The sequence below is a fragment of the Phoenix dactylifera genome, chromosome 1 (assembly GCF_051530095.1).
Source record: "Phoenix dactylifera cultivar Ajwa chromosome 1, Ajwa_hap1_PhDact_Kaust_v1.1, whole genome shotgun sequence".
Classification (NCBI taxonomy): domain Eukaryota; kingdom Viridiplantae; phylum Streptophyta; class Magnoliopsida; order Arecales; family Arecaceae; genus Phoenix; species Phoenix dactylifera.
In genome coordinates, this window is record NC_143190.1 from 31,042,703 (window position 1) to 31,062,620 (window position 19,918).

The window sequence follows — 19,918 nt, forward strand, 5'->3', positions numbered from 1 at the left end:
CTTCCAGCCCGGGTTTCGCCTTGAAACCGCAGGGCCGGAAGACAGGGTGACGCAGCCGCCCCCAGGTCGGATCGCGGTCTACCGCGAGACACTTTGGGCGGGCCTGCGTTTTCCTGCCCATGAGTTCGTGAGCGACTTACTGGCCGAGTACCAGCTCGTCCCGGCGCAGTTAGCTCCGAACTCATGGAGGACCATAATCGGGTTTTTATCCCTGTGCCTCGGGCACGGAATCCCGATTTCGGTAGGCCTTTTTCGTCGGTGTTTTCTGTTAAAGAAAAACCCGGCGGACGTAGGGTGGTTGTACTTCGCCTTTCGGGGCGGTATGTCACTCTTCCGGGGCGCCCCTTCCTCGATCCACGAGTGGAAGAGGAAGTTTTTCTTTCTGGCGTCTGTGGCGCCTTGGGGGTTTGAGCCGAGGTGGGGACACCCACGGCTGAAGGCCCTCAACAGACTCTCCGAGCCCACGGGGAGGGAGCTGAGGATCCTAGACTCTGTGCGAGCCCTCGGGAGGGGCAACGACCTGACCGAGCTCCTGCGGGAGGACGCCCTGGCGAGCGTGGGTCTGAGCTCGGCGCGCCCCGAGGGTAAGGGCGGCTACGTTATTTTCATTCTTTGTCTTTCGCTTTTACTGCCACTGGCCTGACACTTAACAAAATTTTTGATTTCAGATATTCCCCGTATGCCGACCAGTAACACGTCGCTTTTTTCCCGCCTGAGGAGGCGGGAGGCCGAGGCCGGGGGGGCTAATCCCCAGCCTCGGAGGAGGGCGAGGACAGACGGCGCTTCCTCGTCGGCCGGGACGAGTGGCCCCGAGGCGGGGGCCCCTGCGGCCGACCCGAGGCGGGAGCGGGTGGTCAGTGGTGCGGGCCCATCGGCCCCTCCTTGCCCTGCCCCCCTTGCCCGGCGGGGGGAATCGTCCGTGGCCCGGCCGCAGCAGCCAGGACCCGGGCCTGCCCGAGGCCCCGAGGCGAGCGGCTCCGGGACCTCGGGTTCGATCGTGCCGAGTTCTTCCTGAGCTTTCCGAGAAGAGTCGGTTGAGCCGGACTCTTCCATTCCTGAGGGGAGCTCGGCCTTTCAGGACGCCGAGGTCGCACGCTCCATGTTGCGGCGTGCAGTGCTTCCAGCGGACCGGGCCGTGTTCCGGGGGATTTCGCTGGAGGAGGTCGCCGGCAGTGCTTACTGCAGCACGGCCCGGGTAAGTTCCCTTCTTAATTTTCCGGAGTTATTAGCGTGCATACGTGCCTTTCAACTCACAATACCCTCGCTTCTTCTCTTTTTTTTTTTTTTTTTTCAGCATATTCTCGAGCTCGACACCATGGCGTTCCTCGCCCACGGGTATCGGGAAGAAGTTCGGCAGCTCGGCCAGCAGCTGGAGCCGGCCAAGAAAAGAATCGCCGAGCTAGAAGCGGTGTCGGCCGCTGCCGAGGCTCGGTGGGCGGCCACCGAGGCCGAGCGTCTTGCCGTGGTGGGGGCGCTTGAGGAGGAGAAGGCGGCTCACGCCATGACCAAGGCAACCATGCGCGGCACGGAGGCGTGCTTGGGGGAGGTCCAGGCCAGGGTCGCGGCCCTCGAGTATGAGGAGAGGGCCCTTCGCCTCCGACTCGAGCAACTTGAGGCCCGGGAGAGGAGGGCTCTCGAACGAGCCGAGCACGCCGTGGAGCTCTTCAAAGAGTCGCAAGAGTTCCGCGACATGTTGGAGGAGGAGACGGTCGACGGTTTCCTTCGAGGCTTCGAGAACTTCCGAGAGCAGGTGCGCCTGTACTGCCCTCAGTACGACTTCTCGACGGTCCGTCCGAGGGAGGACCGGGGCTGGGGGTCCGACGTGCGAGCCCTTCCCACCATCCTGACATCTGAGGCGGGAATATATGAGCAAGACCCCGCCGAGCCTTTGACGGGGGTAGCCGAGGCGGACGGTGTCATGGAGGTGGCTCTGGCGGCCGAGGCGGACGCTGTCCCGGAAGTGGTGCCCGAAGCTCCTGCTCCCGACCCCGAGCCTGTTCCGGAGGAAGGTCTTGAGGTCATCAATGTGTCGGACGACCCCCCGGATGTGGCTCCCGCCGCTTAGGACTTAGCATATTTTTCTTTTCTTTTTCATTGTATCCGGGGTCGGCCCTTAAGCGGCCGACTTCCAATTTTGTGATTGGCCTTCCGGCCCTTTGTTAATGAAAAAGTATTTTTGCCATTCCGTGTTCATCTTTCCCTCTGTTGTCATGACCGAGGCCAGGGCCTTAGCGAACCGCCTCGATGGCCTAGCTTCGCATTTTAATTTTCGGGCTGCTTAACGAAGTTGTCCTTCTTCCCGGGCTACATCTTAGCCTTCTCGGGTTCCAGTCATCCCGACGAAGAGGAGCTCCGAGTCTTGAGTTTTTTAGAAAATTTCTCTAAGTCCTATAGCTCGGATTTGGGAGTCGTGGAGGTCATTGCGTTTAGCCTTTAGGGGAGTCCCAAGGCGTCGAGGTCGGGCCTTAGCCCTTTAACTAAGACCGGACTAGGTCTGTGCGTGCCGCTAATCGGGGAGTTTAGTCGGGTCTCCGAACTTAACTCCAAACCCCTCAGAGGGAGCGCGGGCCAATAGGCAGGTCATTACCGACGGTTTTCGTAGTTATTGTTCTCGGACTCTGCCGAGGCTTCGGTGAGCAAGGCTGGGTTTCCAGAGATTGCCTTGGTACCCGCGTTTGGCTGGCACATTCGTGGCCGGGACCACTTTTTCAGCCGGACGTAGGAGTTTACGTCGAAGAGCCGAGTTGGGCACTAATTTATGAAATCCTCTGTACCAGTTTCGGAGGCTTGACGAATGGTGCATGCATAATGTAATTAGGAGGTCGACCCTAAGCCGACCCGTTAGAGAGGCCCGACTTTGGGGCGAGATAAGGCTCCAACATTAAGATTCCGCTCAGTAATATGTAAATAAAATTTGACAAGGAGGGCGTCCAGTTGAATGTACCTCTTTCATTCTCAGAGTTATGCTTCGCATGGTGGAGTAGGCTGCTTCCCTTCCTCGTCGACCTGCGGAGTCATTTTTGACTTTAAGGGGGCTCGGGCTTCTCACGGACCCGACAGCACCCGCCGAGGTTGAGAGGGCTTGGGGAGACTTTATTGATTTGTAGCTCTTTGCGAGGTCGAGGGAGTTTGAGACCCTGTGGTCGGACCTCGGGGCACCTCAACCTTAGTCGAGGGGTCTTATGTCAGGTCGGCGGGTCTGCGGACGCTTTGCTGACCTGTGGTACCTCCCGAGGTCGAGGGAGTCTGGTTCTCTACGGTCGACCCTCGGGGCATCCCGACCTTAGTCGAGGGGGCGCTACGGGGGGCCGCGAAGGTACTACCCCGTTGTTGGTGATGAGCGCCACGGGGGGCCGTGAAGGTACTACCCCGTCTTCCCGAAGTGTCGAGGGGTCTGGGCACGCACTGTCGACACTCGGGGCATCTCGACCTTAGTCGAGGGATCGCTCGCTTCGGGGATCGGGGATCGTCGACCGCTCCTGGGGGTCCACTTCGTGGCGCCCCAGGTGGAGCCACCCTTTCCACCCCTCACGGCGCCTTCCCGAGGTCGAGGGAGTCTGGTTCTCTACGGTCGACCCTCGGGGCATCCCGACCTTAGTCGAGGGGGCGCTACGGGGGGCCGCGAAGGTACTACCCCGTTGTTGGTGATGAGCGCCACGGGGGGCTGCGAAGGTACTACCCCGTCTTCCCGAAGTGTCGAGGGGTCTGGGTACGCACTGTCGACACTCGGGGCATCTCGACCTTAGTCGAGGGATCGCTCGCTTCGGGGATCGGGGATCGTCGACCGCTCCTGGGGGTCCACTTCGTGGCGCCCCAGGTGGAGCCACCCTTTCCACCCCTCACGGCGCCTTCCCGAGGTCGAGGGAGTCTGGTTCTCTACGGTCGACCCTCGGGGCATCCCGACCTTAGTCGAGGGGGCGCTACGGGGGGCCGCGAAGGTACTACCCCGTTGTTGGTGATGAGCGCCACGGGGGGCCGCGAAGGTACTACCCCGTCTTCCCGAAGTGTCGAGGGGTCTGGGTACGCACTGTCGACACTCGGGGCATCTCGGCCTAAGTCGAGGAATCCTGCTCCATTCCACGTCTCATCATTCTTGCGATTCTTCCCGAGGTCGAGGGAGTTTGGGACTCTACGGTCGAGCCTCGAGGCATCCCGATTTTGGCCGGGGAATCTGAGGATCACAGACGACCCAATATTAAAAGAGGATTACAGTTATCAAAGTGAGAGAAATATTTGCAGAAAAAGGAGCTGAGTCCATTGTCCTGATTGTTTTGAACTCCTTAGGGTTTCATTGGTAATACATCCGTAGATTCTCGGAGTTCCAGCTTCGTGGGATCAGAGTCCCCTCCAGGGACTTCAATTTGTACGCCCCTGGTCGTTGTACCCGGGCGATTTGATACGGCCCTTCCCAATTTGGGGCGAGCTTTCCTTGCTCGGTCGGTTGAGAAGCCTCGGCTCTCATGAGGACGAGGTCCCCTACTTTGAAGAGCTTGGGCTTGACTCTGGAGTTGTAGTATTGGGCCGTTCGCTGTTGGTATCTCGCCATGCGAACCCGGGCGATCTCTCTCGTTTCTTCGACAAGGTCCAAGTTGCTCCTTAGCTGGGAAGAGTTGGTGTCGGGGTCGTAATGCTCCACTCTGGGAGAAGGCAGGCCGATCTCCAACGGGATGACGGCCTCAGTGCCGTATGCTAGGTTGAAGGGGGTCTCTCCCGTGGGTAGTCGGAACGTGGTCCGGTACGCCCAAAGGATATTGTACAAGTCCTCGACCCACTGTCCTTTGGACCGATCAAGCCTAGCTTTAAGTCCCTGCAAAATAGTTCGGTTAGTTACCTCAGTTTCCCCGTTTGTCTGGGGGTGAGCGACCGAGGTGAAACGGTGATCAATGCCGAGTTCAGAGCAAAATTCCCTGAAATGAACATTGTCAAATTGTCGACCATTGTCAGATATAAGGATACGGGGTAGTCCGAATCTGCAGATTATGGACTTCCACACGAAGTCCCGCATCTTTTGCTCGGTGATCCGGGCAACGGGTTCGGCCTCGACCCATTTGGTGAAGTAGTCGATGGAGACGACCAGGAACTTTCTCTGTCCGGTGGCCAAGGGAAAGGGCCCCAGGATGTCGATCCCCCATTGGGCAAACGGCCAGGGGGCGATGATGGAGGTCAGTAGAGCTGAAGGTCGGCGCTGGATATTGGCGTTTCGTTGGCACCGATCGCACTTGCGGACGAAATCTGTTGCGTCCTTCTGGAGTGTGGGCCAGTAGTATCCCTGCTGCAGGATCTTATGGGCCAAGGCTCGACCCCCTAGGTGATTTCCGCAGATCCCTTCATGGACCTCTCGGAGGGCGTAGTCCGCCTCGGAGGGGCGGAGGCATCTGAGAAGGGGAGAAGTAAATGATTGTCGATAGAGTTTATTCTCGTACAAGACATACCGGGGAGCCTGGCGCTTGATTCGACGAGCCTCCGTCTCGTCATGAGGTAGGGTTCCGTCCTGAAGGTAGCAGATGAGCCCATCGATCCAACTTGGCTCGGAGTCGACGTACATGGTAGGCTCGGGTTCCTCCGTGCTGGGGGTCTGAAGATACTCGAGCGCTGTTCCCTTGGGAAGCTCGCTCATGCGGGAGGTGGCCAGTTTGGATAGCTGGTCTGCCCTGAGGTTTTCCGCTCTGGGAATGTACCGAATATTAAAAGAATTCAGGGCGGATGTGAGTTCCCGCACCTTTTGGAGATACTTTTGCATAGATGGCCCTTTAGCTTCAAAATCTCCTTGGACCTGGTTCACCACCAGCTGGGAGTCGCTGAAGGCCGTCAGATCTCCCACTTTTAGTTCTCTCGCCAGCTTGAGCCCGGCGATGAGAGCCTCATACTCGGCCTCATTGTTCGAGGCCGGGAACTCGAGGCGCAGAGCTTGCTCAGCCACCACTCCATCTGGACTGGTGAGGATAAGTCCGGCCCCGCTGCCCCCCGGGGTCGAAGACCCATCCGAGTGCAGGACCCATGGCTGCTTCGGGGTCTCCTCCACGGACTCAGATGGCAGCTCGGGGTCGTCCGGAAGAGTGCACTCCACGATGAAGTCGGCGAGTATCTGAGCTTTGATAGCCGGCCTGGGCCGATATTCGAGGTCGAATTCCCCGAGCTCGACCGCCCATTTGGCGACCCTCCCCGCACGATCCGACCTCTGCAATATTTGCTTCATGGGCTGGTCGGTCAATATAGTTATCGTGTGGGCTTGGAAGTAAGGCCTGAGTCTCCGAGCCGAGATGATGAGAGCGAAGATGGTCTTCTCAAGTTTAGAATATCGGGTCTCGGCATCCCTGAGAACCCGGCTGGTGTAATAGACCGGCTTTTGGAGCTTGTCCTCTTCCCGGATGAGAACTGAGCTCACTGCGGCTGGGGAGACGGCCAGATATAAGTAAAGGACCTCGCCTTTCCGGGGCTTGGTGAGCAGCGGGGGAGAAGCCAGAAGGCTCCGAAGCTCTTCAAAGGCCTGCTGGCATTCTTCTGTCCACCGGAAATCTTTCGGCCGTTTGAGGCTCTTGAAGAAGGGGAGGCAACGCTCGGCCGACCGGGAGACGAACCTTCCCAGGGCGGCTACCCGTCCCGCGAGCCGCTGCACCTCCTTAACTGTCTTTGGAGGCGACATCTCTTGCAGTGCCCGGATTTTCTCCGGGTTGGCCTCAATTCCGCGCTGGGTCACTATAAAACCCAGGAACTTGCCCGAGGTGACCCCAAACGCGCACTTCGCCGGATTGAGTTTCATTTGATATTTTCTGAGCTTGGCGAACGTCTCGTCGAGATCGGCTATGTGGTGTTCCGCCGCTCGGCTCTTCACCAACATGTCGTCCACGTAGACTTCCATGTTCCGGCCGATCTGGTTTTTAAAAATCTGGCTGACCAACCTCTGATAGGTGGCCCCAGCGTTTTTCAGGCCAAAGGGCATCACCTTATAGCAGTAGGTGCCCTTGTCGGTGATGAAGGCCGTCTTCTCCTCGTCTTCTGGCGCCATTCGGATTTGATTGTATCCTGAAAAGGCGTCCATAAAAGTTAGCAGTTGGTGTCCCGAGGTGGAGTCGACGAGTTGGTCGATGCTCGGGAGGGGGAAACTGTCTTTTGGGCAGGCCTTGTTCAGGTCGGTGTAGTCCACACACATACGCCATTTTCCGTTGGCCTTCTTTACGAGGACTATGTTGGCGAGCCAGTCCGGGTAGGAGACCTCCCGGATGAAGCCGGCTCCGAGGAGTTTGTCCACCTCCTCGGCCGCAGCTCGTTGTCGCTCGGGGGCGGAGCCTCTTTTCTTCTGCTTTACAGGCTTGCTGGTTGGTTTCACCTGAAGTCGGTGGACCATGACCTCAGGGTCAATTCCTGGCACGTCCGCGGGCGACCAGGCGAAGACGTCGGCATTATCCCGCAGGAAGCTGACGAGGCGGTCCCTCTCATGGGCGCCGAGGCCGGAGCCGACCTGCACGGTTAGCTCGGGAAAATTTTCTCGTAGTGGGATTTGAATAAGGAGCTCACCGGGCTCTACTTGCTTCTTCCAGGGGGTGTCCCTCGCATTGAGGGTTTCTATGGGGAGTGAAGGGCGCGTCGGGCGGTCTGGCGCCTCAGCTGGTTGTTTCACTGTGTGGGCCGCCATGTAGCATTGCTTGGCGACCAGTTGGTCTCCGCGGACCTCGCCTACTCCTTGGTCGGTGGGGAACCGCATGAGTAAATGGCGAGTTGAAACTACGGCTCGAAGGGTGTTTAACCCTGGGCGCCCAAGGATGGCGTTGTAGACCGAGGGCAGACGGACCACCAGGAAGTCCATCCTCACAGTGCTCTCCCGGGGGGCGAGGCCAACTGTGACAAGGAAGCTAGCCCCACCTTCAACCGAAACCGCATCTTCGGTAAACCCGACTAGCGGGGCACTGATTCTCCGGAGATGTCCTTCTGTCAACCCCATTTTTTGGTAGGCGTGGTAGTACAAAATATTGGCTGAACTTCCATTGTCAACTAGGACACGCTTTACATCAAATCTATTTACAATCATTGAGATGACCACAGCGTCATCGTGAGGGGTCTCGACCCCTTCTAAGTCCTCGTCCGAGAACGAGATGACTTCATCGGTACGTGGGCGCTTCGGGGGTGTTCCCTGGGCGGCCGTCCCTGCCGAGGCCCGCCCGATCATGTTGATGGTGCCGGCGATGGGCCTGTTGTCGCCTGGATTTTCGATTGGTGCGACATTCTCCGCCGGCCTTCTTTCCTCAGGTCGATTCCTCACAAACCGGTTGAGTACTCCCCGTCGGATGAGCGCTTCTATCTCGTCCCGGAGTTGGAAGCAGTCCTCCGTGTCGTGCCCACGGTCTCGGTGGAAGCGGCAATACTTCCTGGTATTTCGGGAAAATCCCGTGTCTCGCATAGGAGGCGGGGGTCGGAAGAAGTCCCGACCCTCAATTTCCATCAGGATCTCGGCCCGGGGAGCATTAACGGGTGTATAGTTCTCGTACCTCGCCTGGTACATCCGGGGCCGTGGTGGAGACCTCGGACGAGGAGGTGTCCTCTGCTGAGGTCGCCCCTGCTGACGGGGCGGACTCCTCAGTCTGGGGAGATTTTTCTCTCTGCGGGGCGACCGGCTCCTTTGTCGGCCGCGTTCCTCGCGGCGTTTCTTCTGTTTCTTCGAGGCGGGCTCAATTGCTCCCCGCCTGGAGGCGACTGCCTCCTCGGCCTTGGCGTACTTCCGGGCTCGGGCCAGCATTTCGGTGAAGTCGGCCGGGAAGCTCTTCTCGATGGAGAAGAGGAATCGGTAAGAGCGAACCCCAGTCTTCAAAGCCGACATGGCTATCGACTGGTCTAGCTCGCGAACCTCCCATGTGGCGGCGGTAAAGCGGTCCAGGTACTCTTTGAGGGACTCCCCCTCCTTCTGCTTGATGTCCAGGAGGGAGTCTGATGTCCGTCGCTGGCGCCGGCTGGCAGCAAAGTTGGTGGCGAACTGCCTGCCGAGCTGCTCAAAAGAGGACACCGTGTTCGGCTTCAGTCCAGAAAACCAAAGCCGGGCGGTCCCTCGGAGGGTTGCTGGGAAGGCCTTGCAGAGTATGGCCTCCGAGGACCCTTGTAGGGCCATGAGGGCCCGATAACTCTCCAGGTGGTCAAGGGGGTCGGTGATTCCGCTGTAGGGCTCCACCTGAGGCATTTTGAACCTCGCGGGAACCGGCTCGTCCTCGATCTAGCGGGAGAAGGGGGACTTGGTAGTGAACTCAATGTCCCCTTCCTGTCTTGCCTTCTTGTTGTGGAGTGCCGCGATCTGGCGCTCCAGATGCTCAACTTTTCGGTCAAGCTCCCCCATCCGTGGGATTGTCGCTGTGGTTTGCGCCAGCCCACGGCGGTCCGGGGCTGACTCCGCCTCAGAGAGTTGGGGTCTCCGGTCGAAACCTTCTCCCGGTGACTCTCTCTGGGGAGAAGCTCGTTCTCCATTGTTGGCTCTGGAGGAGCCATGCAAATTTTGGCTGGGGAGAATCGGGCCGTTGGGGAGACACTCCGGCGGGGCCTGGGCCTGCGGGGGAAGTGAGGGTAAAGCCTCCTCGCGCCGTAGACCTTGAACGACGGCGGCCAGGGCCTGGACTTGCTGCACCAGGGCGTTAAACTGTTCCGGCTGGACCTGAGGAACTGGATCAGCTGGAGTTGGAGAATTCTGGACGGAGTGTCCAGGACTTTGCGGGGGACGCCGGGAGATGTTAGAGGCTCCCTTACTTCTCAACTTCATGACTGCTACTCGGGCCCTTCCTCTAGCGCCAACTGTTGCTGGAAATTGGACCCGGGGGCAATCTTCGGTCGAAGAGAGGGAGCGGATGTGAGTCCTCACGGCGGGGCGGTGGTCCGTCGGCGGGCGGCGTCCTCTGTCTGGGTGCCTGCACACGAACCGGTGGCCGGGTTTTCCGGCGCCGGCCCTCCGACGGTCAAGTCAGTGAGGGGGGCAAATAGTATGGAGAAGGAAGATAAACAGTGAATTTTTGGGGGTACCAATGTCCTTCCCCCCTTGAGAGGCCAAGGCTCCCTTTTATATGCGGGGGTCGGTTTACCTGTGATGTAACAGGGAGAGGCCGTAGTATGGCTCGGCATGTTGTTCAGGTCGGTGCTCGGTCAGGCGAATCATTGCACTGATGTTGGCGGTATGGCCGAGATCAGAGACTTATCATAGTCGACTAGACCCTGCTGGGTCGATTTGCCGTGGAGAGCTGGGGATCCGTAGATGTCAGGAGCCACGCGCATTTATTATGGAGTAAGCCGGAGATCCGCATTAATGGTGGAGTAAGCCGGAGATCCGCATTTATTGTTGAGTGTGCCGGAAGATTGCAGCGGCCATGCGCAATAAATGCCGGAGGGATGTTAGAGTACGATCCTCGGACATCGGGGTTTCTCTTAGGTCGGAGGTCTCGGGGTCGGTCGTCTCGTGGCCGAGCGTTCCGAGGTCGGACGCCGACTTCTGCTGTCCGGGGTCGGAGGTTGTACGGCTTCTCTGGGGCATTTATGTCATTTGGGGGGAAATTTTATTCCCCCCAACATTACCTAAATTAGTATTATTGCTAACCGATAATGATAAATTCACTGGATTAATATTATATTTGGGTTTGGCACAGATTTTCATAAATTAAAGATAAAATGCACATTAAGTACAAATTTGACTAAAAAAGGATCCCTTCCCAGATCTGACCCGGTTGAAGATCGGGTCGGGTCCGAGTCGGGTTTGGGTCCGAATCGGGTCCATTTCTTTTGTGTTTTTTGAAAATAATTTTGGGCAAATCTAAATTGGCTATATCATAACTATAAGGTGCTGGGTGACCCATGACTTAAAAGATTTGCAATTGACCTCCAGTGAGAATAGATGACCCGTGACGAATCCGTCTACAACCCAAATTTCATATCACATTATTTATTTTATCTATATGACTGATTGGACGGAACTTGGTGATTCCCACTCTCACTTCATCACAAAGAAAAAGAAATTTTTAAACCTCCAATCCCATGAACAAAAGCTGAAATTACTATTTATTCCCAAAATTTCTATTCATGGCTGAAAACACTGTTCATATGAACAGTGTTCGAGATGACACTGTTCATGTGAACAGTGTTACGTGAAAACACTGTTCATATGAACAGTGTTACGAGAAAACACTGTTCATATGAACAGTATTACGAAAAATATACTAATGTTCTTCTTCCTCCCGCAGTGTTCCCGCCGGATCAGCCTCCACGCGTCCCTGCTTCGTCCGCAACGCCCGCGTCTCCTTCCTTCCCGTGATCCAAGCAAGGCCACATCCTTCCTCTTCAGCCCGCGTCCCCACCTTCCATCCGCGTCGCTGCCAGCTCGTCCCCAACGTGCAATCAGCGCACCTCAACAGCACAGCATCCAGCTTCATCCCGTGCGAAAGAAGTGGAGAAGAAAGGATTCATCCCATCCGTGTTCCTCTTCCGGATTCCCAACTCCTTCCAATCCTGTCCGCTTGCACCTTCCAAAGCCGTGATCTCCTTCCTCTACGCCATCAAAATCCCAGCACCTCCTCCGTCGATCACCCTCCCGTGATGCTAGCGGTGGTCCCACGGCAGCCTCCGCCTCTGCACCCACGGATCCACGTCCTCCCGTTGATTCCGTGCCAGCCACCGTGCCAGCTCCCGTCGGATCCCCAGCATCACGCAGCCATCTTCCTCCTCCGCAATCACCGTGCTTCCCAGTTGCCGTTCTGAGCAAATGCAGTATCTCCAGCTCCTCAACCACGTGCCAGCCCATCTGCGAAGCCAGCAGCCGCGTTCCTCACACGGTTAATGCCCTAGCGCTTTCCGCATCAGGCGTCCGACCGAGTCATCCCCGCCTCGCAGCCGTCCATCTCACCGCATCCAGCTCCATCCGCGCGTGGCAAAGATCTCCCCCAGCGAGGCAGATCTCCAACACGTCTTCAACGCGTCTCCAAGACTCCTATAAGAAGAGGCCACCAGGGAAGGAGAGGGGGTGTGCTCGGTTGGGGTGGTGGCTGGCTGGTCGAAGGAAGAAGAAGGAGTTTGGCTCCTTCGGTTTGTCCAAAGAAACAGGGGAAGAGGAGAGAGGGAGGAGAAGAGAGCTCGGTTGGGGTGGGAACCAAAGGAGGAGCTCGGCTGGGATCGGGTCCAAAGAAGAAGAAGGAAAGAGGCCATCGGCTGGTTCGGGGAAGAAGAAACAGAGAGGAGTGTTGATGCTCTGTTTTCAAACAGAGCACATTCCTTTGTTTTGTTTTTTTTATTCTTTTTCTTTTTCTTTTCATGTTTAGTTTTATTTTTAAGAGCAATGTTTCATGCTTAGTTTTATTTTTAAAGAGCAATGCTTTATGTTTAGTTTTATTGAGAGCAATGTGTTTTGAGTTTGAGTTTTACTTGAGAACAATGTTTTAAGTTTTAACTTTAGAGAATTTTATTTTGGAGGAGTGTTTTACTTTTAAGATTGTATTTATGCTGAAATTTTAATTTCTTTTATGCAATACATTAAATCTTCTTTTATGAAATTTATGTTTGCTTCAATCCCCTTAGTTTCATCCATTTTAATTTTATGCCAGAGCTTTATTTTTCATTAAAAATGCTTTTTGAATCTAAATACATGTCTTCTAGTTAATTTCAATTAAAAATCATAATCCGGTAGACTAGAGAATCCATCAACATCTCCGAAATAATGTTTTCCTTTTATCATTCAAAAATCGATTTCAAATCCGAGTGAACGTTCTAATTTTTATGCAACTCCAATCGCCTCCCTGTGGATCGACCTCTTACAACCACTATTCTTCGAGTAGAACAGGTAAGAGTAAATTAAATTTAACTTTTGTTCGTCGGTTCTAACAACGATCTGTCTAGCATATTTTTAGGTGGACAGGAAAGGACGAACACCCCATATTTGGGACCTCGAGCCCTACGGTCGCCAAATTGCGACCCAAACTCAGCTCGGCAGGTCCGAGCATCCTCCGATCTATAGTACGATTAGCGGCTCGGTCTGAAGCATTAGAGAACAAAGACCAAAAGTTGAAAAGTATATTCATTTAAAAAAGCCCAGAGGCCAAGTACAAAATTGGGGATCGGCCGTGCGATGGGCGCGGACCGACCCCGAGTTACAAAAAATATATACAAGTCAGGGCGCGGCTTGCGTGGCACCTTCAACCGGAATCTCCCCGGGCTCGACTTCAGCGCCCTCGGCCTCGGCCCTCTCGGCGGTAGCTCCGGGCTCACCGACCTCGTTGCCTTCGGGCGCAATCTCGGGGGCGGATTCCCAAGCTGCCTCTCCTTCGGGGACCTCCGGGGCCGCCTCGGCAGGCTCTGTCCCGAGGCCCTCGACTCCAGCTCCAGGCTGAAGCAGATCCAGATCGAACTCCGGGCAGAGCTGGCACAGCTGGTTGCGGAAGTCGTCGAACCCTTGGACAAGGCCGTTGACGGCTTCCTCCTCCAGTAGCTCCTGGAACTCCTCCGACTCTTTGAAGAGCCGGACAGCGTCTAAGGCCCGCTTCTCGGCCTCCTCCTCTCGGACTCCGAGCTGAGCCTGGAGCTCCTCGACCTTGAGCTCCGCCTCTCTTATTGCTTGCTCACGCACGGCGAGCAAGGACCGCGCCTCGGCCAGGCGAGCCTCGGAGGCCCGCAGCTCCGACCTGGCCAAAGAATGGGCAGCCTTCTCCTCGTCAAGCCCCATCGTCAGGAGCTTGGCTTCATCCTCGGCAGCGCCCACTCTAAGCAAGAGCTCCTCCTTCTGGAGCCCTAGTTCTCGTGCTCTCTTCTCGGCCTCTTCTTGGGCTTGCATGCACCGGCGAGCCCGTTCCTTGTAATCGGCACCCAGAGTGATCAGAGTGTCGACCTCGAGGAGATGCTGTAAGCGAAACAGGGGTCAAGTCGAGGACAAGTAAAGGGCTAGGTACAAGGAGTCGCTAAAGAAAAACTTACCCGAACGGCCGAGAGGCGGGCCGAATCCAGAAATTGATTCAAGCTCATAGCCTGAATCTTCGCCCTATCGGCGGGAAGGATTGCGACACGGAAGAGTTGCCGCACCGTCTCGATGTTTTCGAGGGCGGAGTCGCCCTCGGATAGCCTCCACTCAACGGTGTAGGTCCGCTCCCCTCGTTCTTCCTCCTCTGGCGGGGCGGGAGAGCCGGGCCTCGCCGCCACCGGGGAAGGCGGCCTCGCAGCCCTTCTACTACTGCTCGGCTCGGATGCCGAGCCCCCGGACTGGGTTGAAGGCCGGCCCGGTACTTGTGAAATGGGCGCAGGGCACGCCAGCGCCAAGACCTCACTCCCCGAGCCTCCGGGATCGGAGCTTCGACCTCCCCTCGCGCCTTCGGAAGGGCCGACTCGGGGAGCGGCGATCTTCGCCTTTTTCTTCGGCTCCAGCGGCTCCCCCGAGAGCTCGACGGCCCTCTTGCAGAACCAAGCATATATGACCTCGCTCTTTGTCACCATCTTTGCGATGTCTGCAGGGACGAGCAGAATGTGTTAGACAAAAAGAGGAGAGAGGAAAAAACAAACTTTCTACTATTACCCTTACCCTGAGGGCGCGCTGAGCTCAGGCCTACATTCACTAAAGCGTCCTCGCTTATGAGGCCGCTTAGGAGGATACCGTCCCCGAGGCTGCGAATGTCGTCGAGGATCCCCTGCTCGCGCGCAGTAAGCTTGGGAATTTTATTGGCACTCCTGAGTCGGCTCGGCCTCCACCTAGGGTCAAACCCCCATGTTCGCTCCGAGCCCAGAAAGAAGAATTTCTTCTTCCAGTCATGGATGGACGACGGACGCCCTGGAAGAGTGGCCGACCCGCCTGAAGGGCGATGTAGAGCCACTCCCCATCTTCCGGATTCGACTTTAACATAAAAAGTCGCCGGAAGACGTTCACAAAGGACGGGATCCCGTACGCCAGACATAGCGACAGGAACCTGATGATGGTCCTCCATGCATTTGGAGCGAGCTGCGCCGGGACTAACTGGTACTCCGCGAGCAGCTCGTTCACAAACCCATGAAGCGGGAACCGTAGGCCGGCCCAGAGTGCCTCCAAATACACTCCGATCCGGTCTACCGGGGGATTCGTAACACGGTCCCCCAACCTGGCGGGTTCCAAACGGAACCGGTGCAGAGGGAAAAAACTTAATCTTTGTTGTTTATCAAGAGGGCAAATGGCACAATGATTATTTATACCAACATGTATCTCAGGTATAGATTTATTCAACAAACTAAGTCTAGGAAAAGATAAGCGTCCTAGTCTACGGTGCCATAGATCAAAAGTATGACAAGTATCAACCAAATGTGTAGAAGAGTACAATAGAGAAGACATTGAAGTTTCAACAATAGAAAAAAGAGGCATTGCTATACCAATAGCAGGAGAGAACCTTGCGGTACCAACAACAGTCTGACTATCATCTACTTGAAGATGGTAGAGGCCATCTTCAAGTTTTTCCACTCCAATCGTCATCCAATTCAACAAGCCTTGTGTGAAGCAGAAATTTGACAAGAAAATCAGGCAACATTGATGCATTTCTATCAGTTTGCTGGTTGAAATGAGATTGAAAGAGAAGTTTGGAACACAAAGAAGAGCATTCAGATAAGGAACTTGAAAATTCTGACTGTCCCTATATGAGTCACAGGTACTCTCTCACCAGTGGGGAGTCTAACATTGGCATTTACTTTGGATTTGATAGTGGAAAAGAAAGAGGTAGAACACACCATATATCTGTGGCTCCAGTGTCAATGATCCAAGGGATATGAGCTTGATTTTGAGCAAGAGCGCTCAATGAACAAGTAAGGTTACCTGAAAAGCTAGGTGCTGCAGATGATCGAGTACCATTGCTGGCCATTTATAAACTCCTGACTTGATTCATTGAAGGTTGTGATAACCTTTGTACAACAACATTTGATTTATGAGATTGCAGCTGAGGCTGTAGAATCAAGAGGATCTTTTGACACTGATCCGGGGTGATAGTGATCTTGGAGAGGTCATGTAAGAGTTTTGGTGTTGTAGTGCAGGAAACTTGATTTGCTGCAGCAAAAGCTCCCCCTTTGCCTTTCATAAAGTTGAAACCGGGTGAAAATCCATGGAGTCTATAGCATTTATCTCTTGTATGACCTGATTTTCCACAGTAAATACATATGGGTCTTTCTTTTCTGCAGATTTGGTTGGTATTGTTCTGCCTTTGAATGGGTTTCGAGTTGGATGAAAGGGATTGGCATTGGCTGTAAGTTGAATCACCATATGATTTACTAGTAACAGCAGAGGCCTCAGGACTTTGGATCATATATAGCGGCGGTTACCTCACGTTGTCTCTCTTCTTGAAGAACGAGAGCAAACACTTTATTGATGGATGGTAAGGGATCCATCAATAGGATCTGTCCACGAACATTCGAATAGGAATCATCTAATCCCATCAGGAATTGGATAATTTGCTCTTCAAATTGATACTCGTTCTGCTGCCGAGGTCTGACGTTAGCCAATTCTTCCCAGAATCCCTTCAAACGGGTGAAGTAAGAAATCACACTGCCATGATTCTTAGAAAGAGACAAAATGACCTTCTGTAATTGGTAGATTCTTGGACCATTACTTTGGCTGAATCTCTCCTTCAGATCAAGCCATTTTTTTCGTGTTTTTTCCATATAGATAATACTGGTGCTTATCTCCTTCGGTATGGAATTCAAGATCTATACGGATACGATCATGTTGCATCTTCTCCAAGCTGCATGATATGGATCATTCGGTGGGGGTTGAGGGATGCTTTCATCAATGAACCCTTCCTTGTTCTTGACGCTCGAGGCCATGATCATTGATTTGCTCCAGGTTGAACAGTTTTCCTCATTCAAGATCAAGGAAACAAGCTGCAAACCTGTGCTATCACCATGATGCAGAAAATATGGACTCATTGGATCTTCCACTATACTCTGAACTAGTGAAGGGACTAAGTCGACACTGCTATTTGCAGAGGCAGCCATGGTAGGAAGCTTTCAATGCTCTGATACTATGTAGAAACTGATGAGTGGGAAGAACTCAAAAAATAGAGGAGAACGGAAGAAAGAACTTCCATCTTCTTTTTTATTGAATTAAGTGATTCTGATTACATGATATGAGTTACATATATATATAATGATACATTAATTGAATAACCGAATCATTAACTAACTAACAGTGAAGAACTGAATTAACTGAAGAATGAGAGCAAACACTTTGTTGATGGGTGGTAAGGGATCTATCAGTAGGATCTGTCCACGAACATTTGAATAGGAATCATTTAATCTTATCAGGAATTGGATAACTTGCTCTTCAAATTGATACTCATTCTGTTGCTAAGGTCTGTGATGACCCAAAGATTGATTCATAGATTGATTTTGATGATCACAAAATCTTGAAGTATAGATACTAATGTTTATGTTGCAAGGAAAAAGATATTTATTTTGCAAGGAACATAGCAAGTTGGGAGAACACAAGAAGGCCTCCAAAGCTCTCAAGTTGGAAGAAAGCTACAATTTATTGGCCCAAGCTTAAAGTTCAAAGGATTCAAATTGGAGGAGTAAAATCAAAAGAAAAATTCAAAAAAACAGTCTTCGAGTCGACTCCAGTGGAATTCGAGTCGACTCCGGAGAAGTATGAGTCGACTCCGGGTCAAGACGAGTCGACTCCTAGGAGTCACAGGCAGAAAAGTCAGAGAGCAGTTTTCGGGTCTGAGATTCGAGTCGACTCCAGTGGAACGCGAGTCGACTCCGATGGTTGGTAGGTCGACTCCAAAGAAAGCAAGAGTCGACTCTCAGCAGAACACAAGGAAAAAGTCAGAGAGCATTTTTGGGACTCTGAGATTCGAGTCGACTCCCGCATTGCACGAGTCGACTCCGAGACTCCGCGACCATCAACAGACAGAAAACCAAGTAGCCTCTGAGATTCGAGTCGACTCCCAGACAGCTCGAGTCGACTCCAGGGCAGCGCTACACCAAGATGGCAGAAGGCTGTGTTTCGCAAACTGAGAGCCGAGTCGACTCCAAGAAAGTTCGAGTCGACTCCAAGACTGGACGAGCCAAAAGACAGAGGATCGGGAGTTCGGGCTCTGAGATTCGAGTCGACTCCCAGGACAGTCGAGTCGACTCGAGAGGACAAAATTCAAAATTGGATCCACGGACTTCAGTGGATGAGCCGACTCCGAAATTGCCAGGTCAGTTCCAGAAGTTGGCGAGTCGACTCCAGGTTAAGCCGAGTCGACTCCCAGTCAAGGCATGCACTTTAATTCAAATTTGGAACAGTGGCCGAGTCGTCTCCAGTAAAGCACGAGCCGACTCCTGCAACAGGCGAGTCGACTCCTGATCGCGCGAGTCGACTCCGATCCCAACGGTAATGTTGTCAGGAAGTGCAGACTGTGTCCAACGGCTCTATTTTTGTCTCTAACGGCTATATTCTTGTTTCCACGCCATCTAAAGCTATAAAAACAAGAAGAGAGCTAGGGGAGAAATGATGGAAGTGGGAGAGATCATTTAGGAAAGAGATTCCAAAGAGATTACAAGGAAAATCTCCCATAAGCACAAAAGGGCCATTCAAAGTGAAATAGAGAGAAGAAGAGCATCCAAGAGAATCCCAAAGCTTCCTCTCCATCCGTGTGCTGCCTCAGTGATCCTCTACCTCGTGCCAAATCAGAAGAGGGTCAAGTAAAGAAGAAGCCGAGCTCCTCCATCTTCAAAACTCGTTTGAGGGCTTCTCTTTACTCTATTTGTTTATATTGTCATATCTGCTTGTTTAAGAAGCTTTGATTTGTCTTTATTCTTTGTTTTAATATCTTGTAACTTGATTCAATCAAGGGATTGAATCAAGGGGTTAAAGGTTTGTTGGTGAGTCAAAGGGAAAACCAACGGGATTAAGGTTTGTTGGTGAGCCAAAGGGAAAACCAACGGGGTTTAGGTTTGTTGGTGAGCCGAGGGTAAAACCAACGTGTAAGGGTTTGATTGTGAGCCCGGGAAAACAATCGGGGTTGGTTCTAGTCGGTGAGCCTGGAAAAACCGACCGAGTTCGTTGTGCGCTCGTAAAAACAACAAGTTGGGTTGTGAGCTTGTAAAACAACCGGCTGTAATCGGTAGGATTATAGTGAAATTCCCAAGAGGTCTTGGGGAGTGGATGTAGGTGCTGGGGTGCACCGAACCACTATATGTCCTGTGTGTTTGTAATGCCTCTAGTTATTGTTTAACTAACACACTTACTTACTTAGATAAATTGCTTGCTTAATTCTTATCCGCACATCCTTTAGTTGCAAGCATATTTAATCAAGTCGAAGTCTATACATCAAACCCTTGCTAAGTTTAACTTTCACTGTGCATCTATACAACTTAGCATAGTTAATCAAAAAATTTTAGAAGTAGCATAAAAATTTTGAAAGACCCAATTCACCCCCCCCTCTTGGCTTGTATCTACTGGGCAACAAGTGGTATCAGAGCAGGTGCTCAAATATTATTTGTAGTCTTAACCGACTAGAGCCAAAGATCATGACAACTCAAATAGATAGTTTTCTAGGAGAAGGACAATCAATTGATACACCACCACTATTTAATGGCATAAACTATATACATTGGAAAATACGCATGCGCATCTTTATTCAATCACAAAACTATTATTTATGGAAAATCATAATAAATGATCTTCACACACTCTCTCAAACTTTTAATGAAAAGGATTTAGCACAATTGAATGCTGATGCCATGAACCTTTTATATTGTGCATTAGATAGGAATGAGTTTAATTGCATATCTTCTTGCATGACTGCTAAAGAAATATGGAATATGCTTGAAGACAAATATGAATGCACTAACAAATCTGAAACATCATGTGTAGAAGGAGAGCAGTATCATATTGAAAATCCATGCTTGGTGGCACAAGAGGTACATGCTGAAACTGAAAGCAATTTTACATTTGATGAACTTCATGATTCCTTTTCTGATTTGT

The 19,918-nt window shown here is 52.9% G+C and overlaps 1 protein-coding gene across 1 annotated transcript; it reads left to right on the forward strand.

Moving 5' to 3' along the window:
• Window positions 1–237: 237 nt before the first annotated feature.
• Window positions 238–3,649, forward strand: LOC149768568 (uncharacterized). The gene is made up of 2 exons (XM_089930518.1): window positions 238–1,195; window positions 1,295–3,649. Exons 1-2 carry the CDS (start codon window positions 1,100–1,102, stop codon window positions 2,063–2,065), a joined length of 867 nt encoding a protein of 288 aa, XP_089786644.1. The 5' UTR covers window positions 238–1,099; the 3' UTR covers window positions 2,066–3,649.
• The last annotated feature ends 16,269 nt before the right edge of the window (window positions 3,650–19,918 follow it).